The following is a 27497-nucleotide window of genomic DNA, read 5'->3' on the forward strand; positions in this document are numbered from 1 at the left end:
GATGTCCGTGCCCCAGTGAAAGTTTTTAGTAAATTTTACTGGTGATGAGCACGTGATCCCCCCCCTTGCTAACTTCACTACAAGCGGTTCCAAATTTCTGCGCTAAAAATGTTCAGAATCTGTGGCTGCTTGCTTATAGAACAGCTTTTGGTACGGGGTGCAAAGTGCAGCTTGGCACCACAGTCTATACAGTTCTTTTGTCCTATTAAATACAGTGGTACCTTGGGTTACATATGCTTCAGGTTACATACGCTTCAGGTTACAGACTCCGCTAACCCAGAAATAGTAACTCAGGTTAAGAACTTTGCTTCAGGATGAGAACAGAAATTGTGCAGCGGCAGCGGCGGGAGGCCCCATTAGCTAAAGTGGTGCTTCAGGTTAAGAACAGTTTCAGGTTAAGAACGGACCTCCGGAACGAATTAAGTTCTTAACCCGAGGTACCACTGTATTTCTGTTTCATCCTGATAACCTATTTGACCATGAAAGCTGGCTGCAGTTCTATCAAACTGGAAACCTAAAACAGGCGTGTTATAACTAACAAAGCCTTACTCCGACCCATCAAATTTCAGGGCAAACATTGTACCAACTTGCTACCCAGTCTACAAAGAGGCCAGCTGTTCTGAGGAAGCACACAGGAAGGGAATGTTTCATGGCAGGCTAAGGATGGGTTCCTAGAAGAAGGGAAGGACCTGGATTCGCCTTTATGGAATGGGAATGGGCATTGCCTCTGTGGCTCCTGTTCCACATATGCAAGGTGAATAGGGTCACTAAGGCACAGAGTAGTACAGTGGTCAAAGGGGAGGAGATCCCATTTCAAATCCTTTCATAGCCATGAACTTGGTCAATGAGCATCTCTCTTAGCCTACTATATCCCATTTTACAGCTCCTTGGAAGAAACACTGGATACAAACACATTAAATAAATAAATACTATGCTTCTCATTACTTAAATATATAAGTACTTCATTTATTTATTTTTAAAGTAGGGAATGTTAATAAAATAGATGGGGACTATGCTACCTGAATGGCTACCTATGCCTGCCCAAGCTTTACGGTTAGCCTTGCAGGCCCTGCTTTCTGGCCTGTCATTAAGAGACAGGTAGATGGATACTAGAGACAGGGTCTCTATAGTGGTGGCCCCATACCTTTGGAACGCAATTACCCAGGAAGCCCCACAGCTTCTAATTTTATTTATTTATTTTTTCTTTCATTAGGATTGCCTTATTGCTGTTCTCTCTCTCTGCTGCTTAGTTGTGCCTTTGCAGCCTATTTTAAGGGGGTTGACTGATGTTTTTAAACCATGGGTGGGAAATCAGTTCTCCAGGTGTTGGACTCCAGTTCCTGTCAGCCCCAGCCAGCATGGTCAAAGATTGGAGATGATGGAAATAGTAGTCCAACAATATCTGAAAAGCCATAGGCTTCCCACCCTGTTATAAATTACTGTGTTTATATTCTGTTATGATTTGTATGCCCCTCTTTGGGGGAGCACATTGCCCTAAAAAATGGGATACTTTAAAACAAAAATAAAATTATTAAATAAATAAAAGCAGGCTGGAAGTAGAACTTTTTAGGGAGTGGGGAGACTATCGTATAACTACCATAGTCATTCTGGGACTGACTCCTTTCCAGTTGTCACAATTTGAAAGATTAGCTTTCCTGTGGGAAAGAGAGGAAAGCCATCTGATAAAAGTGTGCCTAAACTATTTGGGACTGGCTTCTCCTCTTGCAGTATACGGTACATTAATTTATATAAGTATTTGTGTGTGCTTGTGCCTAGCTACCTCTCACTCTTGCACAGAGAGACTTGTGCTTTTGCATGTGTCTTTGTGTGTATGTATGAAAAGAATCTCATGAGATCCCATGGACTGCAAGAAGATCAAACATACTCATTCTTAAGGAAATCAGCCCTGGGTGCTCACTGGAAGGACAGATCCTGAAGCTGAGGCTCCAATACTTTGGCCACCTCATGAGAAGAGAAGACCCTGGAAAAGACCCTAATGTTGGGAAAGATTGAGGGCACAAGGAGAAGGGGACGACAGAGGACGAAATGGTTGGACAGTGTTCTCGAAGCTACAAACATGAATCTGACCAAACTGCGGGAGGCAGTGGAAGACAGGAGTGCCTGGCGTGCTCTGGTCCATGGGGTCACGAAGAGTCGGACATGACTAAACGACTAAACAACAACAACATGAAAAGAAAGCTAATGATGAAAAGAGAGCTGTGTATCTAAAACTATATACCGGTAGTTAGATGTTTTGTTTCTGCATTCCTAACTAAAACTGGGTTTATATGATGCCATCCTAAATTTTTGGGATGAGAGATTGTAAATCAAAATAAATACATAATGGAAGAGGGAATTTGTTCGTTTCTCTGTCACAGTGGTGCTGCATGCCTTTAATATAGCTCTTAATCTTCTAATTACTGTAAATCTTTGAGAGAGCCTAGTTACTTTTTCATCGAAGGGTTAACTAATTTTCTTTTGAAGGGATTCAATTAGGAGCTATTACAATGCTTTATTGCTTCAGGGCAGTGAAACTTAGGAGTCCAGTTGTTGTTCAGAAATGAGGCAGCACTCTTTTTAGCTGTCAGTGTTTCAATAACTTTAAAAACCGAGCTTATTCCTTCTGTTTTTGACGAGAGAGAGAGAGAGAGAGAGAGAGAGGCTTTTAACATGTGGCTTCAATTCGTGTTTTAATCAGAATGTGGAAGTAATTACTGTGACATCTGAAACTGAGGTAGCAATAAAAAAATTATCACAAACAAGACAGCAGACGCAAATTATTTTGTGTTTATTAATGGGTGGCCCTTTGGAAACTTTCCCCCTCAGCTAATTGGTTCCAGATATTTGAAAACTGAAATTGTTTTGACTGGTATTCCTGGCCATATTTAATTTGAGCTGCCTGAATGGGGATGAAGTTGTCAACCATTAATGCCTGTCTTTAAAGATTTTGGTAGTGGTAATCCTACTAGTTGGTTCACCAGGCAGCAATTTGACAACAAAACACTTGTACTTACTGATCTGCAGTAATTATTTATTTATCATATCCTATTATTTATCCTATTGCTAAGGTTTTACAACTAATAAGTGCTGCAGGGTCGCAAAGATGCCAAGACTGATTAAATGCTTGCGAAGGGGCTAAATACAGTGGTACCTCAGGTTAAGAACTTAATTCGTTCTGGAGGTCCGTTCTTAACCTGAGGTACCACTTTAGCTGATGGGGCCTCCCGCTGCTGCTGTGCTGCTGGCGCGTGATTTCTGTTCTCATCCTGAGATAAAGTTCTTAACCCGAGGTACTACCTCCGGGTTAGCGGAGTCTGTAACCTGAAGTGTTTGTAACCTGAGGTACCACTGTACTCAAGTAAGGCACACATCCTGTATGTAACCTTAAGTATTCACCCATAACAAAATAACTAAGTAACAATGAGAGGATAACTTAAACAGATTTTTTAAAAATTAAAATTTGGATACTCAAAGGGTATTTAAACTTAATGTGATATAGACATTTCGAATCAGAATGAGGTATCCTGGAGAAAGGGGTTAGTATCCAAAGACAGCTGTGTAGACCTTTGTATTTGCAGCATTATCAGTTGGGATAAAGAAATGATTGCACCTTCCTTTTTACTAAATAAAAAAATTGTCTAGTAGCACCTTAGAGACCAATTAAGTTTGTTCTGGGTATAAGCTTTTGTGTGTTCTGGTATAAGCTTTAAGGTGCTACTGGACAATTTTTATTTTTTTAAATTTATTTTGACTACGTCAGATCAGCATGGCTACCTATTTGAATTCCTTTTTACTAGTCTTCCTAATTTTCATTGTGATTGACTTTCTATTAGCTCTTTGTTCTTACACAGCCTTTGCAGCCTTGAATAAAGATTGAGAAATACTTCAATCCACGTATGAGTATTAAAATGTTCCTCATGCTGCCTTTTCTTCTAGATGGGTTTTACTCCCGATTTATATAAATGCATATTAATAGCAAAAGTAGAATGGCCTTTTTGCCAACTTAGATTGCATTCCATTTGGGTTCCCACCTAGACAGAGAAGGCTGGCACATCCATGCTTTGGTAATCTCCAAGTTACCTGTTTGAAGATGGTTCTGAAACTGTACTTGGTTCACAAAATGACTGCTCACCTGCTAATTGAGACTGGTTATTAGCATCCTACATCAATTCATTTGGTTTCAGGTCTGTTTCTCAGCCCAATTCAGAGTGGTCTTGAACTTTTAAAGCCCTTTATAGCTTGGGGCCAGGGCACATAAAGAAGATCCTGTTTCCAAAGGTGTCTGCCTTTATTTAGATCATCAGCCCCTCTCTGAGTTCTCCCAATCTCAGATGTGTGGCTGGTGGTTACCAGGGAAAGGTGGCATCCCAGCTTTGCAACACACTCCTCTAAGAGACTTACCTAGTATCCACTCTAATGACTTTTGCTAGGCAAACAGTTTTGTATTTTTTAGGCTTTTAAACTTCAATTTATCTATTTAATGATAACAATTGTACTTTAATAGATTTGATATTTTCAACTTACGTTTATGTATTTTTCTCTCTTAAATATGTTGTTGTGAGTTGCCCTGGCAAATTCTTGAGTAGTGGGGTATAAATCTTAATAAACAGCAACTATTTTTTTTAAGTTAAAAAAAAGGGGTCAGTCCTCTTAAAGGAGGAGTCTTTATGTTCAGAATATGCTGTTTTTCCAAAAGGGACATTTTTGTGTTTGAAAATGCCTCCTAAATATAGCTAGGATTCAAGTACTGGTAGAAATTTATTTTTGCTCCAGAATTATTGGTAGGTGGTAGGGACATATGGATTGTTGGAGCTGTGACTTAGACTACTATAAGACCACATTTTGCCAGTAGAGTTTCAACTATGTGTCTGGGTACCAAGTTGAATTTTAAGTGATTTATGGCCCAAATAAAAGTCTGTTGCTGAAGGAAGCTGGTGTAGGAAACCGTGTTAGAGGGCGATGGGGGTAGTACTGAAACACCTTAAACATTTTATAAAAACAGTGATGTGATTGTTTCCCAGTATTCATCTAGGCAGGCTAGAAGTTCATTTACAGTCTACTTAACAACAGCACTGTGCTAGTAAAACAACACTTACTGAGAAGTGTTGGATTGTTTCCAGCCCTGCTCTTTTTTAGCTAGTGACAAATTAATCTGCTCCCTTTTTTGCCCCTAATCACACAAAGAATTCTGTCCTGGTGCCCTGTTTATAAGGCTGTTAAAACTTGTAGTTTGGGATATCGGGATAATGCTTTGCATTGTGGTCAATTAGCACAAATGAAGCGACAGGAGTGCCAGTTTATGAAATATAAATTTTTTAATTGCTGCAAAGCACACTGAGGGATTCATTCATTCCTGAATTACTAGCTCCATGGGCGCCAGCCTCAGAGACTGCAGCCTCTGGAATCTAATAAGGATTTGTCTTTGCATTGCAGTGACACCACCATTTTGTAGGGAGTAGTATAGACTTTCTGCTTTAAAGCTTTTGGCCATGCCTTTCAGTTTATTTTTGGTTTGGCAATGAGTGCCTGGTGTGTGTGCAATAGAAGGTTTAACCATGGTTGTCTTCAAAATACTTTAAAGAAGGATTGATCCAATATTGGGTAATTCAGAGGCAAAAAAGCATGTTCTGGAGTCAGAATACTTATTGAGATGCCTTAATTCTCAAAGTTGCTCTTCCTTGATACTGCATCTCTGGACAATTTGTGTGTTTGTTTGTGTTGAACGTAATCAGAGCAGACTTGTGGTGTTTTACGAATAGCACAGCCCTTTCACTGAACATTACGTTCCTTGGATTCTGCTGCCTTAAGCTGTGTTGTGATGTCTTCTTCCCCCTTCTCTTTCTCATAGTTGGAATAGGAGCAAGCTCTTATCAGCCATGCTCCCCCCCCTCCCCTCTCTCTCTCTGAGCCCATGACAAGTAATGCTAGGGAACTTTAAATCACAATATATTCATTTCAGCAGGCTGATTTTGGCAGGGCCACTCTTATTGTTGCCAGAACAAAACTCTCATTTTCCACGAATCCTTCATATCATGGCTTTTTAAGTGAAAAGGGGAATTGAAAGGCTATTCCTCATTTTTGTTTCAGACTTGGCGAAACTTTATGATAAGGCCTCTCCTGCTCCCAGAGGGGAGGGGTTGTGAATGGGAGCAGCTTCCCGCAGTGGCAGGGAGGCGTATTCGGCTCCCTGTTCCTGATTGCTTCTGCTGCCATGCCCAAGCCTTCAAGCCGACCAATAGGGCCAGCTGGTGGGTGGGGCTAGTCGCATTTAAACAGCCACGGCAGCACTCAGCTCCCAGTCTGCTCCTGCTTTCTTCGCATCTCCCGCCCTCCCTCCCTCTTAGGTCAGCTTCATTTGCGTATTGACCTTGCTATGGACTTCGATTGGTTGCCTTGGTTGCCCAAGGGGCCTGGTAGGACTTTTCTTATCCATTTGGCCAATTGGCACCAGCCTCTTGGTTTTCTCGCCTACCTCGCAGCAATTCATCACAGCTTTCTGGTGTTGGCGGTTAGGCATTGGAATGTGTGCTGTGTTGGAGGATTGGGTATGGGCCATCATCTACCCCTCCTCTTTTGGGTATTCCGTTAAAGGAATCTGGCAGTCGTGGTTCCTGTCCAATGCCCTGCTGGTGGCTAGGGCCATGGTACGACCCTGGTGACGTCATGGGGGAGCTTCCAGTTGTATTTGCATCAACAAGCTCCTCCCATTGGTTGTTAACCCTGATATTTCTCCCGGCTGTGCGGGGTGGAGTCTTGTATTGCTGTTTCATCCAGTGCCTAAGCCAATACTACTCACATGCTGTAACCAATAAAAGATGTGGCCTAATTTTGCCCATTAACCTAAAATAATGTGTCTTTGTGTCTTATTTTTAATCCTATGCGGGTGGCGGGACCTCGAATCACAACCAGAAGCTAACTGCATACTAAGGGTTTGTGTGACTAAGAGTTTCTGCTGGCACAATCTTGCAACTTGCATTTAATTTGTTTTGCACTTTCCTCAAAGGTTGCCCCAACGCTTAGTCAAAAAGTTATAAGGGTGGATCAAGCTTTGCTTAAGCTACCCTTACAGCCGTTCTTCTGCCCTATGAAAATTGCCTTCATCAGTGGCTTGTGATGTACTTTCAGTTGTATCAAAATGTCTACTAAATTTAAAACCTTTGCAGGATGTAGACAAATATGTCACCAATATGCTGATGACATTTCCAGGTTTGTCTTTCAGGTGACACTGAAATTTGTGTTTGGGAGTAATGTCAAACTGGATGAGAGTCAATAAATTGAAACTCAATCCTGACAACATACAGGTGCTTTTGGGCCGCCTTCCATATCAGTCTGCCGGTCCACTGAGACTGTAATCTAAAAACTTTCTCTGGGTTCTCCTGTGTGAAGTGTTGCGGCTGGCAACTAGAGAGAGGGCCTTTTCTGTTGTGGCTCCTTGCTTTTGTATTGCCCTTCTTAAAGAAGCCTGTCTTGGGCCTCATTACTATTATGTAGACATTAGACAAAAATATCTGTTTTCCCAGGCTTTAAAAAGCTGCTAAATTAAGTGGTTTTTTTAAAATAAAAGAATAGAGCAGTTTAATTTTACTGTTTATTTGAATGGATTGTTTCCGCTTTCAGTTGTTTTAATTTACTGCTTTAGTTTGTATGCTTTATATTAGTTATTATTAGATGGCAGCAAAATTTATGTTGAAGGTAGAGGATATAACTTATAATATAAAATAAAACTTATAAAATAAAAAAGTCAGTCTTCAAAGCCCATTATTCCTTGCCTTCCATTACATAACCAATGCACTTTCTAGGGAAAATGCTCAATTTTTAAAATGAAAATATCACCTTTATAGTATATGCCTGAACTTTTAACTGTTCCTATCCAATTAATTATAGGTCTTTGGTTCACTTTGACTATACTCCAAAAGTAAATATTGCACCAACTAGTTCTGTATCATATTACGTGTATCCTCCGTAAGAAACGATTCCGTTCTAATTAGCCATCTGTCTAGACAGGAGGCAGGGGTAACGTCAAGAAATGTGAAATAGGTTAAGTCTTGTTCTGTTTCTGATTAGTTCAGAGGGATTGCATGACATATGTGTATTGGAACAAAAAAGCTTTGTCACCCAAATTAGATGCAATTGGTAATATTTATTGTTTACCAAGGGCTTGTGATAAATCACTGGCAGCCAGGACAGGATGCATTTTCCACTTTCCTATAATATGTATAAATCATTGGACTCAATCAATATACATGAAAAACAACTAGTATAGGGATGGTGACGTCTTCCTTTTATAAATATTGCACACATAAACCTGTTTTGGCCTTTGGGGGAATGTAAAAGGTAGTGTAATTTTACAAATTGAAACTGTTATGATTGTGAAATATATAAAACATAAATCTTTTGAACCTTATAGCAAGTTTGTTGTCCCACATCTGCCCACTTTACATTTTCTCAACAGGATCTGTACAAATCTGTATTCCAAGTTGGCCTCATCTTGTTCGTAAACCTAATATTTCTCAGTGTAGCTTTGTAAGCAAGAAACGTTTCTGTTGCTTATGTTAATGCAAGCAGACCAGCATGTGCCCTGTCTTAACACTTTGCACAGCAAGATATTCATCCCTCTAAGGCAGGTTGTGGCTCAGGAACTATTATTCATGAGTGTTAGCCCCTGGTGCTGACAAGTCACTTCAGAAACTTAGCTTGTTCCTCATGTTGAAATGACAAAGTCAGCCGTACATCTGAGGCCCTTTTTGACCTGTAACATCTTGGAGACGTTCTATAAACTTCCTCTGCTTGGGAATCCTGTTGTCTGGTATATTGATCACTAGTTTTAACTCTCGAGCTATGATGGAGCACCTGAATTTGTGAATGAGTGCATGCTGTGCTCTACTGTACAGCTGGGACGGGGGTGGCGCTGTGGTCTAAACCACTGAGCCTCTTGGGCTTGCTGATCAGAAGGTCGGCGGTTCAAATCCCCACAGTGGGGTGAGCTCCCATTGCTCTGTTCCAGCTCCTGCCAACCTAGCAGTTCGAAAGCACCCCAAAAAGTGCAAGTAGATAAATAGGTACCGCTCTGGTGGGAAGGTAAACGGTGTTTCCGTGTGCTGCTCTGGTTTCGCCAGAAGCGACTTAGTCATGTGGCCACATGACCTGAAAAAATTGTCTGCAGACAAACGCTGCAACCCCAGAGTCGTTTGCGACTGGACTTAACTGTCAGGGGTCCTTTACCTTTACTTCAAAGTTACTGTATGCAAAGGACATAGCTCCTTGGTTCACATTTTCCAGCTCTTGTATATTATTTATTCATTTTTACCCTGTCATTTTGTTTAAAAAAATACACAAGAATGCTTATATAAAATCAGTATCACTCTAGCTGGATCAGGAATTCCTCTATTCAGATTTCCCCCCCATTTCCACTTTATTATTGTTACAACATACATTTTTCTGTAACAAAAAGTTACCTTGACTCTGTCTTCCTTCTTGATACCTTAGATAAATTGTCAGACCATAACCTCAAAACCCCAAATTCTGGCTGCAGCAACCATGTAGAAACCTGTTCTTCTTCTTCAGATCTAACTTTGTTTTCACATAGTTTAGTAAAAATAATGGAAGGTGAATTTGGTTAGAGTGTTGGACTATGAGCTGGGAAAGCAGGGTTGAAATCCCCATTTGGCCATGAAGCTCATTAGGTAGCCTTGGGCCAGTCACCATCTCTTAGCCTAACCTGCCTCACAGGGTTGTTGTAAGGATGAAACAGATAGGAGAACCATGTACACCACCCTTGAGCTCCTTGGAAGAAAAAGGTAGTATATAAATGTGACAAATAATTTTTTAAAAGCTCTTTTTTTTACACCTTGCATTTCCACCACATGGTGAGAAAAGCTATCCGTCTCTTCTTGATAGTTCCAACACAAAGATTGGTAATTGTTGTTAATCTTCTTTATCTTTGTTCATAACTTTTCTTATATCCGTGTTTAAGGAAAATTTGTGAGTTGGTTTCAGAAAGTTAAATCTGGGAAAAGGTTGGGTTTAAATTGCATAATTTTTTGGGTCGTCAGTTTTGGCTCCCATAGCTTATTTATGTATGGAATATAGTGCAATACAATGCAGAAAGATACTCCTGATGTTTGCCTCTTGCATCTCACTTGTTTGGGCTGGCCTGATGGGCTGCTTATCTGTGGCAGTTTCTGCTGGATTCAGGCAAGTTACCAAGTGTCAAGGAGCATGGCTGACTTAACTCTCATGGAAATGCTTCAGCTGTTCTTTGGGGGTTGAATTCTAACAATGATCGCATATTATATCTCTGTGAAAGATGTGCTGTTAAAACCTTTTTTGATAGCTATGAATACTGGAACTAGAGGTTTTCATGAGTTTGCAAGTTCTTGGTTGAATCCATGCTGTGCATGATAGAAAACTGATATGAGCAAAATAATTGGCATGCTATCTTGCAAAATAATTGGCATGCTATTTAAATGTTATGAGGAAATATAATACTGCAGCCTGCTGTCACATTGTATCTGGTCTGTGATGAAGTAATATGCATTTCTAGGGGGCAAAGCACACATTTTAATTGAATTTAATTATTAACTCCTTGCATGAATCAGGCTGTGGCCCATGAAAACGTATGCTACAATAAACATGTTTGCCTTTAAGGTGCTACAAGATCATTTGTTTTAAATTCAACGATATTTTGTGTTGGGATGACTAGAGTTAAGAGTTATTTGTTGGGTGGTCTGGCCACTATCCAGGTTTTGAAACAGAAGGAGGGGCACTTTAAATCTGGTACTACTCCTATGTGTGACCCATGTTTCCAGTCTCTTGGAATGTCGGGTGAGGGAGACTCCTACTCTTTGAGTAAACACTCTGGAAAAAGGATGTGACATGGAACTGGAGCAAAATATACAACTGTTTGCTACATATTATAGGGCTACAATATATTGCTGTATTTCTTTGGGCATAAATTTAGGGCTTTTACGTCCTGTTGATTTCACTTGGAAATGTTACTCTTCCACCAGGCCTTTGGCTGATTAATATTCTACAGCCTTTTAAATGTGTCTGTGGGAAGGGGAGGTTATTGTTTTGCTGTTTAGTTTTATTTATTTGCATGTTTTTATCCTGCTTAGCATTGCAGTTGGTTGGCCATCATATCAGTGCTGTTCCCTAGAGTACAGCCATTCATCCCTCTTATAGACCAATCAGAAACAATTTTTGTGCTGTTAGACATTTAGTCTCTTAAACAACAATGTGCTATTCAGTTGTGAAAGATAGGCTTGGAGTCAAATGCGCTCGCATTGTTTGTCATTTTGAAGGAAATTGCTGCCTATAAAATGCATATTGTTTTGGAAAATGCTCCCATTTAGCAGCTTCAATGTGAGTATTATGAGGACCAATTTATGTTGTTCTACAGAATGCACACTTTCTCTGATATATATATATAGAGAGAGAGTGAGTGTGTGTGTTAGTTAGTTAGTTAGTTAGTTACAAGTGTGTCTGTATACCCAATGTACTCCGAATATTCCCATATGAAGCATGTTTGCTTTGTAGTTCACTCTTCCCATTTAATATCTTGCATAATACTATCATGGAGTGGAGCTAGTTATTAATAAAGTTAATTCATAGGTGCTTCACTTCACTTTGCTAGGGATGGGCTAATCAGTCTGTTTCTGCCCAGAGTCACTTTTTTGTGTTCACTCATAAGTCTTTTCCATTTCCATTTTTGCAATTTTTTATTTTTTTAACAAAGAAATAGTCCTGGTTCCTGCTGGATGACAGACTTTGACTCGGATCTCATTTTCTACTGTAGACTTTATTGCTCAGGTCAATATGGTCCTGAAAGACCTACATTGGCTCCCAGTACCTTTCCAAGCACAATTCAAAGTGTTGGTGCTGACCTTTAAAGCCCTAGGTGGCCTTGGCCCCATATACCTGAAGGAGCGTCTCCACCCCCATTGTTCAGCCTGGACACTGAGGTCCACCTCACTGTGAGAAGTTACAGGGAACCAGGCAGAGGGCCTTCTTGGTGGTGGTGTTTGCCCTTTGGAAACCCTCCCTTCAGATGTCAAGGGGATGAAGAATTACTCAACTTTTACAAGACAGCTGAAGGCAGCCCTGTATTGGGTTAGGGTGGGCGGGGTATAACAACAACAACAACAACAACAACAACAACAACAACAATTATTATATGGTAGAAAGGCAAAGCAAGGATCATCAGCACAACAGGTACAGGGCATGGCGCATGGCTAGGCAAGCTAAGAGATTGATCCAACAGTTGACATGCTCCTTGGGCTCTTGTTATAAAGGAAAGGGGTGAGCTCGGCTTTTCAGTGTGCCAAGCAGGATTCAGTTTGGGTTTGCATCAGCAAACAGGAACTTCGCCTTGGTGTCTGGGCCTGAGCTGTCTGTTTGTGCTAGCTCTGGTGTCTCCATGTCCTACCTAGGTGATAGAAGAGATGATAGTGCCAACTCAGAATCAGAAAAAGCATTGGATGCCTTCGGTGGGGGTGTGGAGGCTCATCATCAGAGGCTGGTGAGGATAGAGGCTCTGGTGGCGCGGGAGGGGTACCAAAATGGGAGTGGGACAGGCAGGACAAGCCCCAGCAAGGTGACAACCCACTGGGTTCCTCTCTGGGATCAAACTCCCCACCCCTTGTAGCTCGGATGACTCCTGGGATTGTAATGTGGCTTTACCAGGGCTGCCATTGGGCATCTCCTTAAACTCCCCCCACCCCTTATCCTGAAAAGACCAGCCCCTCAAGGACACTTGGGACTCATGACAGAAACCAGTACAGAAATTGCATTTAGCTATGGATTTTAAGCACATTTCCTTCTGAATTTGTAACTTTCTTGTATTTCTTTGGGAGGTGTGGGATCAGATAGTTCATGGTGGAATTTGCAAAGATCAAATTCCTCTAGCAATCTTAACCAGAATCAGCTTCTGGCTGTTGTGTCAACTTGGCTATATATAGTAATTTTAAAGTGTTTGTGTGCCCCATTATGTGCCAAGCGTAGTTTCATTTATCATATCCTTCATACACTATTTGGGTACGTTCCCAGTCAGTCCCCCATTGAGTTGGCCATTGATTAGATACCACAATGCCTTTTCAGTGCTTGGGAAGGGGTGGGCTGGCATTTCCCAAAGTTTCTGTGAGCTTCCATGTGGAAGCTATTTCACAATTCTAAATTTGGAGAAACTCTATAAGTTGTATTTGTCCACATCTGTTGTTACTGGTTGTTGTTCCTCTTATTCAGTAAGCTTAGAAAACCCCCCCAATAGATACATAAGACTAAAAACAAAGAACTGATAAGAATCAGCATCAATACTAAAATACATATAGACCACCGAAAACACTAGGATCTGATAAATAACTATAACTAAACTTTATTAAATCAGCAACCTGATTACAATGCTGTTTAACAAGCAAGTTTTCAGGACCCCTTTAAAGGTCTGCAGTGATGGAGCCTGATGTTTCTCCTCTGGCACAGAATTTCATTGCCTAAATGTATTTCTGTACATTTGCCCTTACTTATCTGAAGGGCGGATGGATTATCCCAGAGCTTTCCAAACTTTTCATGTTGGTGACACACTTTTTAGACATGCATCATTTCGTGACATGGCAGTTCATTTTTACTAGTAAACTCTAGGTTAAACTAACCGCCTTCCAGCCCCTTGAAGAGCACGGGGAGCGTTCCTGCAACACACCTACAAACTGCAGCTGACACACAGTTTGGAAAGCTCTGGATTATCCAGTGTTGATCTCATACTTGTGGGTGCAGGTTACCTAGGAGTCTGTTGATACAGCAGGCCACTTCAATTTTGCATAGAAAGGACTTTTAATATAATTCAACTCATTTTATTGATCTTTAGAAAGTAGATTTGCTGTTGTATTTGGTAATCGAGCAGTTACTTTAATTGCCATAGGAATGCTACTATGTACATGAAAGGGTATATGACAGGCAGCACTTGAAATGTGAAGAACTGGTCTTTCCTTTTTCAACAGGAGGGTAATCCGCCAACTGGGATTGCATCTCCTCCTGGCTTGCAAATCCATAGTCATCCAGGAGGAGGGGTTCACAGTTGCCCAGACTGGCACCGGATTAGTGGCAGAACATAAATTTATTGGGAGCTCCAGCTAAAGCGGCTCTTCATTAGCTGTTGGTGTGTCTTAAAATGGAGCTAACGTTTTCTCCTTCCTAATGACCTTGGTCAGGAGGCTGGGAAGGGATTTATTTAAGTTCTAATTGTGAACCCCTTTGGCTTCTTGCTCTTTTTTCCTGGCTGAGATAACAGCTTGAGATGCCATGTCTTTATTTGCCATATTTACTTGAGTCTAATGCACCATCGAATCTAATGCACACCTCAGTTTTCAGAACCATGAAATCAAAAAAAGTATTTGCTGGCAAATGTAAACGTGCCATCGAATCTAATGTGCACCTTAATTTTTGTAATGTAATTTGGCCAAAAAAAAAGGTGAGCATTAAATTCCAGTAAATAGGATATTTGAAGTATTTTTAACTTGCTATTCAGCCAAAAAGGTTTGAAGAGCCGCTTGCATAAAACCACTTAAAGAAAGGCCATCCCTGCCTGTTGGTTTAAAATATGTGACATAAAAGAAAAAAGGGGATGGGGAGGGAGAAGGGGGGAGCAAACTCAGGCACTGGTTTTCAAATACAGTGGTACCTCTGGTTGCGAACGGGATCCATTCCGGAGGCCTGTTCGCAACATGAAAAGAGCGCAACCTGAAGTGCCGTATCTGCGCAGGTGCGTGACGCGATTTGGCGCTTGTGCGCATGCGCGAGCGGCAAAACCCGGAAGTAACACTTTCCGGTACTTCCAGGTCACCACGGGACTTAACCTGAAAGAATGTAACATGAAGCAAATGTAACATCAGGTATGACGGTAATACTTAAAACAACCAGTTGTTATGTAACCATTTCAGGGACTGGAGGAACCCAATGTAGCTGGTTTTTCAGCAGACATGACGGTATGGGCCCTGCTTCCCATCTCTCCCTCTCCTACAGCCTGTTGTAATGGTTTCTGCCAGATTAGAGTTGAAGGTGTTGTAAATAAAAATATGCCCTTTTCCCTTATGGGGTATCCAAGAGCCCATATAGAGTCCTTACATAGGTTCCCTATTGGCAGGAGAAAATAACAGAGGCCAACCAGCGAATATTGAGAAGCAAAGTAACTAGTAAGCTTGATCTTTATTGATCTGTTGCAACAGGGTACTCCCCTCCCACGCAGGAGAGGAAGAGGACTCCCAAAATTGCTGTGCAAGGGCTTATAAAGACTTTTGAAATTCCCATTCTCTAGATCAGGACCACCCCCAGAAACATCATACATACATCACAGAAGGGGTGTAACCTAAGACCACCCCTCAGATACATCCCACCTACATCAGAAATTTAAATGTTGTTTTTCTCCTCTCACAGTTTATCTCCTGTCTGGCAAGTTACTTGATTGGATTGCCTGGGGTGCCTGGCCATTCTTTTGTAGTGCTAAAATACTTATTTCCTGGGCCAGGTCACAGGCTCACACCTTATTCAAACAGACATATCCTTGAGACAAGATTTGTGAGGAAAGAGACAATGGGGACAATGGGGAGGCTTTTCCAGTTTAACCTTGCAGAGAAAGGATTTGGTCAGTTTAGGAATCAAAATGGTTCCAGGTTGGTCTTCCTGTGTTGATCTATGTATGTGCAGTTATGAACATTACCATATATCTAATACCATAAAATTCCTATCACATTATCTCCTATCACAAAGGAGAGTCTTTGAGAAGAAGAGGCTCACCATTGTGAAGTGTGCAGTTTACATACAATACAGCAGTTCTCGCATGCAACTCTGATTTGTCTCCCGACCCGTTTGGATCGTTTGACATTGAGACCTGGATGCAACCTATAATTTGGTACCCCAAGGGTTAAGAAGAAGTTAAGAAGTATAAGGGTTAAGAAGTATAAAATGAATAAAACAGATTATATTCTAAAACATATTGAAAAACTAGGATGCAATAAAACCAAAACAGGAGGAGTGGGGAGAATGTTTGCCGAGTGAGGGATAGGGAAAATGATGGAGTTGTAAGGAAAAGTGGTCAGAGGATGAAGGCAGGTTGAGCTTTGAGCCCATTTTTAGGCAACACTAAAAAGAATGCAAGTGGGAGACTTTGGGGTCAATGGCAGGGTATTAAAGCTCTGCTTTTGCACTGTGTGTAATGAGCAAAGTAGAGTGGCATTTTGTGGGGAGACAACCCAGGAAGAAGAAAAGAGCATAATCAGGGAAATAAAGCAATTTGAAAATGGAAAGGCAGGGTGGGGGCAGGGATATAAGCTTTAGAGGGAAGAGAGAAAGGCAGATTTAATACATGCCCTTGTTCTGCTGGTAGATGTGTTGTAGTTTGAGGTAGCTCTTTAGCAACAGAAAGAGAAAGATAATGGAAGGAGGAGGAGGGTGGGGTGGGGGAAAGTACATAAGAAAGGCCCTGTGCAGGGAGCTGATAGCTCTTTTATACCTTTGTTAGTAAGGAGAAAAGACAAAGCCTCTTAAATACTGTCTTGCTGGCAATGATCAGGTGTTAAAAGTATTGAAATGGTGCCAGCCAGGAAGTATTTGTTTTCAATGTCTGAGAAAGGTCTTTTAAAAATTCATGCTTATTCTGCTTTCCCAGGGGAAAAGGGATCAACATGTCTTTTTGGCTCTTGTGGCAAAAGCCTGGAGCTATTTTAACAAACTTGGTTAGAAGGAGGATGTCCAAATGTCCAAAGGAGTGACATTTTAGGTGATCATATTTTGGCTTAACACTTCAAGGAGTCTGATGCTTTAGTTTCTGAAATATACTCAGAGTCGCAAAGTGATTTCATGCTCTTTATTCAGCTCATAGTAGTGAGGAGGAATGAATGAAAGTCCCCTCAAAGTATCTGCTTTATATACATTATTTACACAATGGGCTGCACATGATTGGCTAATTCTGGAATTCTACTGTAAGCCAATCAGGTTGTGGAATCACTTATATCTGGAGCATGATTGGGTGGCCAACCAATCATACTGCTGCATTGTTCTAGGACCAATCAGACTGCTGCATTCTGAATCCTATTGTTCTAGGACCAATCAGACTGCTGCAATTTGGATCCTATTGTTCTAGGACCAATCAGACTGCTGCAGTTTGGATCCTATTCAACTCAGTACATAACAGTTTCCTTTAGAGGAGTATGGCAGAGATTTACAGTGAAGGAGAAAGCAATCAGTGCATTTAAGAGGAGAGGCAGCGTAACTCAGCTTGCTTGAAGATGCACCGCCTCAGTTACGGTAATGGAGGCTCTTCCCTTGCTTCTCTAGGCCAAAACCAGAGCTTCCCTTCTCAGGTGCAGGCTACCATGGCAAAAACTGGATTTTTGGAGTGCTCACTAACAGCATACGCTCACCTATTATCGTAGTTTTTTCAGAGTTCAGGGCGCTTTTTCATGAGATTCAATTCAAGCACATGAGCACTTTGGACTGGGCCCAGAAGTGAACTGGCAAATAATGCAGCTAAACACGGGTTATATGGCAAATGCATTCACTTTAACATGTGATCTAGATGCCCAACCAGCTATCTGACTGCTACATTTTTGACCAATGGAAGTTTCTGAGTCATCTTCCAAGGGCATCCCCATGTACAGCACATTGCAAAAATACAATCTGGAACATGGAAGTATGGTGGTCAAGTCAATATTCTGATGTAGAATATTAAAACTGTTGGATTCTTTCACGGGAACAGAGCTTAAGTGCATTGCGGCTCTAATTCTGTGCAGCAGTAGTGCACTGTTAAAATCTGAAAGACACTTTGAGCAGAACATGTTGAGGTTGTGTATGAAATTTCCAAAGCATTTAAATTTCCGTGTTAATTCAGGCAATTCAACCCAAATTCCACCCCAAATTCAAAATTTTCACTTTCCCTCTTTATGTTATGAGGTTTTTAACATTTTTTAAAATTAAAATAATTTTTCATAAAGTGAGTTTTATAAGGGTAGACTTTATTAACTCACTTAACGTTTTTGCTACAGCCACGGGGGTTTTATGTTAACACGACATCTTCTTACGCTTCCCAGTCTTGCTCTTTGTATTGGCTAATTACATAACCCCTTAAATAGTCAGCTGCTGCTGCCTCTGTTCTTGAAGCTTTTGTCCGTGTTGGGCCTTTCCCTCCAGTTTAAGTAGGAAGTCTAGTTCTAATCTTCTTAGCTGCACTCAACGCATGTGAGGGGTGATCCTATCAAGGAATCTGTGGCCCTAGATTCACAAATGATGTGAACACCTCTCTTTTTCTTTTAGGAGCTTTGACAATTTATTTTAGCTGTGCGAGTACAAGCATATTAAAAGAGATCTCTTGCCAGTGGGAGAAGAAGGAAAGTCACACACACCACTGGTTTTCAATGGAAACAAAGGGAGCTTAGCAGTCTTGACAGAATGTTCTATTTGGGTGAAACATCCTTAAAATGTTGGTGGAAAGAATGGATGAAAGGAATCAATTCTGAAGAACACAAAAGGTTGCATGAGGTTCTCACCCCTTTAATCTTCAAGAGGCAGAAACAGAAGTAGGTATTGGAGCTGGTATGGACTTATGTGGGTGTAAATGAGCTAATAAATAAAAGTTTGCGAGTAGGCGGGGGCATTCATTGGAAACAAAAAGTTAAAAGTATGAGGAAATAAAATGCTTATAAACCAGTAGAAAGTGCAAGGGACAGTTAAAAGTATTATGCATTCATGCTCACCTCACTATGCGATTTTAGGAAAGCAATTCACCATGTATGTTGTGCGTTTAAAAAGCTATCTGTGTCATGTTCCTCTCCTTACAATGAATGAAAGGGCATTCCTCTTATAATGGGAAGAGTCTTTCTAACCCAACCATTTAGTCCATTCAGTCAGAAACACTGATAAAAATGGCAAGCAATTTGTTCAACTATTTTTCTCTTTCTTTGTTTTATCTTTTTAATCACTGCATTATGCTACCGGTGGTCAGAAAAGAGGATTATTGAGTGCCTGCATTATTTTGTGGGTGACCATTGTTGAAAAGGCTTATGTTTTCTTTATAATTAGCTTTCTCTAAAAGCTGTTGCGCTGAGCTACACAGAAGACAGATCTCTTCATTTCATGAGATATATCTGTTATTACTTTTCTGTAATAAAGTAACATTTTTAAATGCTGTTTATTGGGTGTGGATGTGTATCTTCATGTTTGTTTTTCCCCATCAGCATGCAAAGTGTCAACTTCTTTGTGTAAAAATTTCCTTCATTTAACACTTTCACCTGGAAAGAATACAATGTACAGAAATAATTTAATAACTGTAGTCCTCTCTGTGTTGACTTGGAAGTAAGTCCCATTGACTTCAGTGGAACTTACCTCTTAAGCTAGTGTGTGTAGGATTGCCATGTAGGTATGGTTTTATTTTTGTGGATATTTGAAAAAAGGATTCCAGATTTGACTGCTTTTTGAAATAACTTTACTTTTTTGTACGCAGGCCACCGAAACTCTATTTCGCATGGGGGTGTCAAGAGGAACAATTACTCCTTTAAGACACGGAGAGGTAAGACTCCTGCTGCTTTCTCCTGCTGTTTATAGTCTTAGAACTGAACTTGGTGCCATCTTGGGCAAAAAATACTTAGAGCTGTTGAAAGATGATGATGATTTAGAAATAGATAATTCTGTATGTAGATCATCATTATTTTCTATTCAGGGCGGGGGAAGATGCAATTCTTATGTTGTCAAAAGAGCAGGACCCCTCCATCATACACAGGAAGGAGGGAAGGTGACAGGCTAAGGAGAACTACAGTAAATCTTTAGAAGAAAAGAAACCTAATGAGGCACACTCCCCCCATTGTCCGTTGAGGACTGAGCATGCTCAGTTGCCATAGGATGTTGAATGTTGAGAGTGATGCAGGAGATGGGAAAAGGGGAGAGGAAATGGAGTATATTGAAATAAGATGTGGATTCTTGGAACAGTGAATAGGGACCCTACAAATGCAACTTCACCTCCCTCCCAGATCCCACTTGTATAATGGGCAATATTTGTGACATGACCCTGTTACCTTGATGAACTTAGTGGTGATTGTTACCAAAGACGTAAAGTAAAAGCTTTCATGCACAATTAAGAAGGCAGAACTTTTTCTTGAAAATTGTAACTGCAATTTGAAAACAGGGTTTGAAGCTGTTAGCAGGTTTTGGTCATTCCTGCTTCATGGTGACCATAATACAAAGTTGTAGCTGCGCCATAGTAATCATGGGGAACCCTGACATAGTGAAAAGGTAGGGGAATTCAAGTGGGAGAAGGGAGGTGCTCCTGGTCTCTTGACCAGTATTCCATCTGCAATGGACCTAAGAGAAGGCAATCCAGAGTAATGGAGAGGTTATGAGCAATTTTGATGAACATGTGTTATGTTCAGTTTCAGCAAGATTTGTTCCTTAATACTGTATTTATTTATTTGTTCAATTTATATCCAGCACTTCATCAGTTTTATTGATCTTTGGGCGTGTTGCATCACAACACAATATAAAATCTTAGAATTTGAAATAACTAGAACATCAGTCAAAATACAGCAACTAGCAGGGTTCTACAGCGAGAGCAGAAATCGAGACTTTGAAAAGAAGGGTTCAACTCAGTTTTTTCTGAGTACAAATGAACATGCCCACCAGGCTACCATATAACAATTCAAAGCATATGCCCACCAAGCTTTAACCACAACAGGGGATATAATCACCAATTAAAGATGACTCACTGTACCCAGAATTTGCACCTTTGGTAAAAAGGGTCAGTTACAGGCTTTACCAATGATCCATCCTGCAGTCTGTTGTCCAGGGAGTTCTTCAAAAACTCTTTGTCAATTGACACATTGCAAAGCTGGAATATATGTGTGAGTTGGCTTGCTGCTTATTGAAGTGTGTATGTATTTTAGATGGAACAGAGTTCACATGATATAGTGTATGAGTTAATGGGGAAGAGTACACCATGAAACACCATATATTTTGGCCTTTATAAGGAATATCAATATGAACATAGTCACACAAGCATATAGAGGGCTTGTGATTGCCTTTAGGTGAATGAACAGTTGTTTAAAGGGTGATGCTATGATCTCCAGGTTAATAAATCAAACTTGCAACTAAAGGATTGCAAGAATATCTTCATAGGTTTGTTCAGCCTGTGTATCTTTCTAGAAGGAGCTTGATGCTGTACTTGCAAGGGTTATCCTGTACTTTGAAAGTGGAAAGCATATATAACCAAGTTCTATAAAACCTTCAGATTTGTGGCTATGAAGATAATTAATTTGTTTTGTTTGCGATGTATAGTTGCATTTTATTTTAAATTCATTTTTAGGATATTATAACAGATTTGATCTGTTAATGTAAACTGTGTAGAGTTTTTATTATTATGTTAAGTGGCATAAACATTTTAGAAATAAAAAGTAAAAAGAAAAATGCAGATGCTGAGTGTTTGTGTGCTCTTACTGAAAATGTAGTTAAAGCCAGAATTGGAGAGATTAATACTTGGACATTCCAAGTTTACTTGCTCAGTTCAGAAGTGCTAATCTGGTGGTGAAATCCCCAAAAGCTAAATTGTTGGGAAGCTGAGGAAATGATACAGATTGGATGAGTATAGACAGAAAAGCCTGTGGTCAGATCCTTGGTGGTTTTAACCAGTACACATCACCTAGTATATGTTAAAATAATGCATTATTTAAAAACATATTTAAGATAATTTCTGTCAATGTGGTAAGTGCGGCTGGTGCTGGGGACAGGCAGAGAAAAGCAAGACTAGTTCTGAATTAATAACAGACCCTCACATTGCACTGAAGCAAACAGCTTTTTTAAAATAAAAAAACACACTATTCAAACAAGAGAAATCGCTAAGGACTCTTCATTGTTGGCTTGTTTCCAGGTCCAGATGGATTTGCAGTTTATAATGCTGAATATTTGAGGGAAATCTTCCCCCTTATTTCCTGCTTACAGCTTTTCTGCATGCCAGGAGAGTCATCTCCGTAGCCTCTCTGGCTATGAATATAGTTTACTTTTGTCAACCTTTCCACATAAGAAACCAGGTTTTTGTGCTGAGAGCTGTGTTATTTGCTGTTTACATATGGATTACAGAATTATTGACAAGGTTTTGGCATGAGATTTGGAATCCGTTGCTGCCAAGTGTCATTCATCCAAGTGAGAGAGATAATTCTTGGACCGGTTTTCCTGTTCAACAACAGCCACAGGGTTGTGAAAAATTACCTCAGGACTGGTTATGGTCATGAAGTTGACTGATCTCCAAGAAGTCTAATAGTATCAGGGGAGGTAATGAAATTCAAGAATATAATTGCCTTCAGGACTGAGCACATTTCTCTCCTTGTTGCTGAAGTATTTCTATCAAGACTCGCTTTTTGGAGAATGTTTAGTGGTTCAGAGGTCACCCATTTCTCCTCTCGCTCTTAGCCATTATGTTGATGTCTGACTATTTTGTAAAGGTTTTGTCAGTCCTGAACATAACTTTAGAGCACTGGGAATTTAAAGAGCATTGAGCTGCGATTTTATTTCTAGCCATGCCTGTCTTTCTCTATACCCTCTTTTTCTGCCTCTAACAATAGTTGTCATTTGTGTTTTGAGGGCCATCACCAAGGGACCATGAAAGATGCAAGACATCTGTCTTTTAAGTTCCTGCCTCTTGAAGCCTCTCAGGCCCCAAATAAATTAACTGAGATACTTGTCATTAAGGAGGCTTATTTCATAGTGTCACCTGCCTCCCGCCATATTATATCAGATATAGAAAAGCTGGATATAATTCTGAAAATAGCACTTTGGGAATAAAGATTTGCTGGACAAAGGCAACTGTGATCCTCTCCCATGTTTCCCAGAATGGTATGATTCTCAGGGAAGTTCTTGGAGGAAATTACATTGTTTGCCTGCTGCTAAGCAACACTCGTCTTATTTACGAATCCAGCCCTTTGCTCCCCTGATTTCCTAAGGTTTTTACTCAAAGTCTTGAGGTTGTTGGGGTTTTTTTTTTTTTTAAGACACCCTGGGCAATTTTGTGTTGTAATTCTCAAATTAAACTTGCAAGAATGTGAACGTATTTGCCATAAATACTGTGTGTGGAGTATAATTGTTTGTTATGAGGGTATGTATTTTTGTGTTTTTCTATTGTGTTTTCTATTTGTGTTTTATATGTGATCCTTAGATGAAGAGTAGTACATAAATTCTAATAATAATAATAATAATAATAATAATAATAATAATAATAATGAAGAATGGGTGTTTCTGTCTCAAGGGTTAAACAGTAAGGACCATGTCAGCAAAATTCCCATTTATTGGCTGCAAAAGGGCACTGGGAATCTGGAGGTATAAGATAATATCCATATGCCAGCACTCAGGCTTCAGATGGCAAGTGATATATGGTTGCTGAGCTAAGGAGCAGTGTGTTTTCCCTAAACATTGTGAAGCCGGCCTTTAGATTCTTCCCAGCATCTCTCTTTTCTCTTAGGGCAAGCTGCCAACTTGATTTCTACGACCATCTTACACACCTTTCTCTGCTAGCCTGCAGGGGTGAAAAATGCATCTCAAAATGCTCCTGTTTTCAGCAATAGATTGAGACGGATCTGGCTCACATCCAGGTTCCTACTGAAAGCTGAATTTCAAGGCTCTCTTACTGCCCATCTATATTCTAATGAACACACAAATAGCTTTGAGATTTCTGCACAGATCATGTTTCTTGGGCAGCCAAACAACTGGGATATGGCCAGGGTTGAAGCAATATCTCGGCAGCTGCCTGGCAAGTGTTGTGAATGAGCTTCTGCCAAGTCCCTAGAGCAGGTACTTGATGGTGTGGAGTTGGGGGGGGGGGAGGGCTGTAAAATGGTCTCTGATAGGATTAGCTCATCTAGTTCCCAGCTTTTCATAATTACAGATGGAGAACATTTCACCTTGTGTGAGTCTCTAGGTCTCGCAAGCCTTTTCCTTCCCAGCAGAAATAAGTGAATTGGGCTGTGGTGTGTTTATTTGAACTTCTTTCTGGGGACGGATCTGGTCTTCAGGAAGGGAATCATATCCAAATAAATGCAGGCGCAGCTTGTTCCAGTTGCTACTTTCTGGTGAGGGCAGGGATGTATTAGACCTGGCCTGTTCTGAGCTTTCTCTGCAGAATGTAACAAGCGATAAGAGGTCTTATATCTATAGACTATTCTGGAACTGATAGCATCTGTGTGGTCAAGCAGATGATCTACTTCCTCTGGTTGAAGCAGCTGATCGGACAAGAACGAAACACTCGGCAGGATTTGGGATGTTGCAGGAAAAGGCCTTTTGTGATGGAACATGCTCTTCCTCAGAGACATATTTGGAATAAGCTCTGCAATCGTGTCACGTTTGGCTTCCTTGAATTAAGTTGCCGAGCCCAGCAAGTTCCGCTCATCAAAAATAATGAGAATTTAAAGGGTCTGTGTCAGCAACTTCAGAAGTTCCTAATTTGTCTGAACTCCTGTCCAAGTCAGGATCTATTAATTCTACTTGAAGGGGCCCCAAGAGAGACATTTAGCATTAAAGTAGGGAGAGGTCATAGATTTAGGATGCTGCCTAGCACCATGGTTGGGTGGGTGCACAGGATGCGCCATAGCCCCTAGCTCCACTACTCTGGAGGAAGGATGGGGATGATTCACTAAATTTAGAAGTGCCTGGGCAAATCACTACATTGGGACTACAGATATGCTAGCAAATGTCATGAGAGAGGTATGAATATGACAGCTGAGTGGCAAATGAAGGGGTGGAAATAATAATAGTGTGCACATAAGCATGGAAATTAGGGTTTGTTGTTGTTCAGTCGTTTAGTCGTGTCCGACTCTTCGTGACCCCATGGACCAGAGCACGCCAGGCACTCCTGTCTTCCACTGCCTCCCGCAGTTTGGTCAGACTCATGCTGGTAGCTTCGAGAACACTGTCCAACCATCTCGCCCTCTGTCGACACCTTCTCCTTGTGCCCTCCATCTTTCCCAACATCAGGGTCTTTTCCAGGGAGTCTTCTCTTCTCATGAGGTGGCCAAAGTATTGGAGCCTCAGCTTCAGGAACTGTCCTTCCAGTGAGCACTCAGGGCTGATTTCCTTAAGAATGGATAGGTTTGATCTTCTTGAAAATTAGGGTATGTGACTGCAAAAGGAGTGATGCATTTATGCGTATGGGGAGAGGGAGGAGAATGGCTCTAGCGGTGTGATTGTGAAAGGTGTGAAGGAAGGGTCATACAGTGGTACCTCTGGTTGCGGATGTGATCCATTCTGGAGCTCTGGTCAGATCCCAAGGTTTCTGCAACCAGCGGGACTGCTTCTGCACATGCGCACAGGGCGGTAGAGCACTTCCGCGCATGTGTGCATGGCGAAAACCGGAAAAATTCTTCCAGGTTTGCTGCGTACGTATCCCAAAGGATTTGTAACCGGAGGTCAACATAAGTAGAGGTTCCACTATATGTGTGTTTATGGAAGAGAGCAAAGAATGAAACCAGTTCATAGCTGAAATTCTATTTAAAACATTGCAATTGGAGACAAGAGCTTAACCATCACAATTTAATCAGAATCACCAGTTTCCTAATTCCCTATTCTAATCATGCCAGTTCATTTTGAAGCATGCACAGGGAGGATGGGTTTAAAGACATTAAACTGGCCCTTTTCAAGTCTAACCAGTTTATTATGGCATAAACTTCCGTTCTCTCAAGCCCACTCAAGTCAGATGCATGAAATGAAATCCAAGTCGGCAAGTCTATAAAGGAGAAACTTGTACTGTGGAAGTTGCATGATCATGAGATGCAAACATTGCAGACATTCACAGCTTTAACCTTTTATGGTAGGGAGGATAATTGCTGAGATATTACTAGTAGTGGGACTGGGAATAATTTACAAGGATCAATAATAGAAACTGTAGCTATCCTGGCATTGGTAAACCTGGTACATTGTCTTAATTAATGCCACTACTTGTGTGCTAAATTGAGACAATGTGTGTTTGTTTTTTAAAAAATCAAAATACATGTATTAATTGCCTTACCCATGCCAGGACACCTGTGTTTCTTGTGAACATTCTGTTGGAAGCCACCCAGAGTGACTGGGGAAACCCAGCCAGATGGGTGGCGTATAAATAAAAAATTATTATTATATTATCATATAATGGTTCTCTGTCTGACTGTAGGTGTCAATGCAATCATCTTAGTAATACAATCATCACCAGGCTGCTACTGTAAAAGGTTAAAAGTGTTATTAAAAGGTTTAAAAAGTCTATTTACTTAAGTTCTTATTATCACTTACAGTAACCATTACTGTTCAGTGTCCACCATAAAAGTTTCTCATTTGTATATCTACAAACCAGGATTTCACTTAATGCTTACAGCATGGCAAACTGGACTTGAATCCCCAAGTGCTTATGCCATTTTATTAGCTTTTAAGGTCCCACTGGTTTTCTCTGCAAAAGTCTTATCATTGCTACCCCATGGAAACATGTAACCAGGTAAAACTTGATGGAAATTGCCAACTGTACCCCTCAAAAGTGCAACAAATGTGTCACACAGAACACAATCATATGAAACTCAATGGGTGACCTCAAGTAAATCACAATATTTCAACCTAGCTTGCTTCAAAAGGTTGCTTTGAGGTTGCTTTTGTCTGAGCTCCTTAGACTGATTGGTTGCATGCAAATGTAGTAAAGAACTTTTTATTTTATTATCTGAAAAAAATCACTATTTTAATACCAGGATTTATCTACTATACATTTTGGAAAGTTGTTCGCCTGTTTGGTTTGCATTTGGACACCTTTTAAAATATTGTAACCAAAGTTTGCACGATGGTTCCTGAGATCAAGGAGCAGTTTTTTGTCTGTGTGATACAATTGGACACTGTTTTGAATCAAGATTGTGGACTAACCTTTCAAAAATGTGCTGATGTTAACCGCCACTTTTTTTAAAATACCCTTTTTTGCGGGTGTGGTGGTGTAGAATTCCCAGGCAGTGCCAGGCATGAGAGGCTGCTAGAAAGGAAGAATTTTAAAAACACAGTCCAAACAAGGGTAATTCTGAAATGCACCTTTTTAAAGAAGCCATTTCTTCTTTAAGAAAGGAATTTATTCTTGAAACTGCTGAATAATTGTGCTTTTTTATTTTTAACTCTTGACTTAGCAGCATAATGATCTGTCTGTTTGATAAGATGTATAGTGCATGAAAGAGATCTTCAGTTCACAAACTGCTTCCTGCAGTTTATAGACTGAAAAAGCAGTGAAAGTTACTCTTAAAGCTGATTCTGATTTAATTAATATTGTTTTCGGCATGTTTTCCCCTTTTTTTCATGTATAGTTTCAGCTTGAGGGCATGCCAGGCCCCAGTCACAGGCATATTACGGAGCAAAATAGTGATGTGATCCTAGACATCTGATCTCCTCACCCCTCTCCTTCGTATCACAAAGATGTCATTCTTATAGTGGGTTCAAAAGTTCCGTTCTCACGGATTGTTCAGTCATCTCTGGTTTCCCTCCTTGTTGTC

At 40.5% G+C, this 27497-nt stretch overlaps 1 protein-coding gene across 1 annotated transcript in view; it reads left to right on the forward strand.

The window, feature by feature from the left end:
* Positions 1 to 27497, forward strand: part of TMEM135 (transmembrane protein 135) — a 171497-nt gene that overhangs the window by 44007 nt on the left and 99993 nt on the right. The window contains exon 5 of the mRNA XM_083436614.1: positions 19484 to 19549. Within this exon, the coding sequence (XP_083292740.1) occupies positions 19484 to 19549 (66 nt within the window). The remainder of the gene's footprint in view (positions 1 to 19483; positions 19550 to 27497) is intronic.

The sequence above is a fragment of the Podarcis tiliguerta genome, assembly GCF_965153285.1.
Source record: "Podarcis tiliguerta genome assembly, chromosome: 4".
Taxonomy (NCBI): Eukaryota; Metazoa; Chordata; class Lepidosauria; order Squamata; family Lacertidae; genus Podarcis; species Podarcis tiliguerta.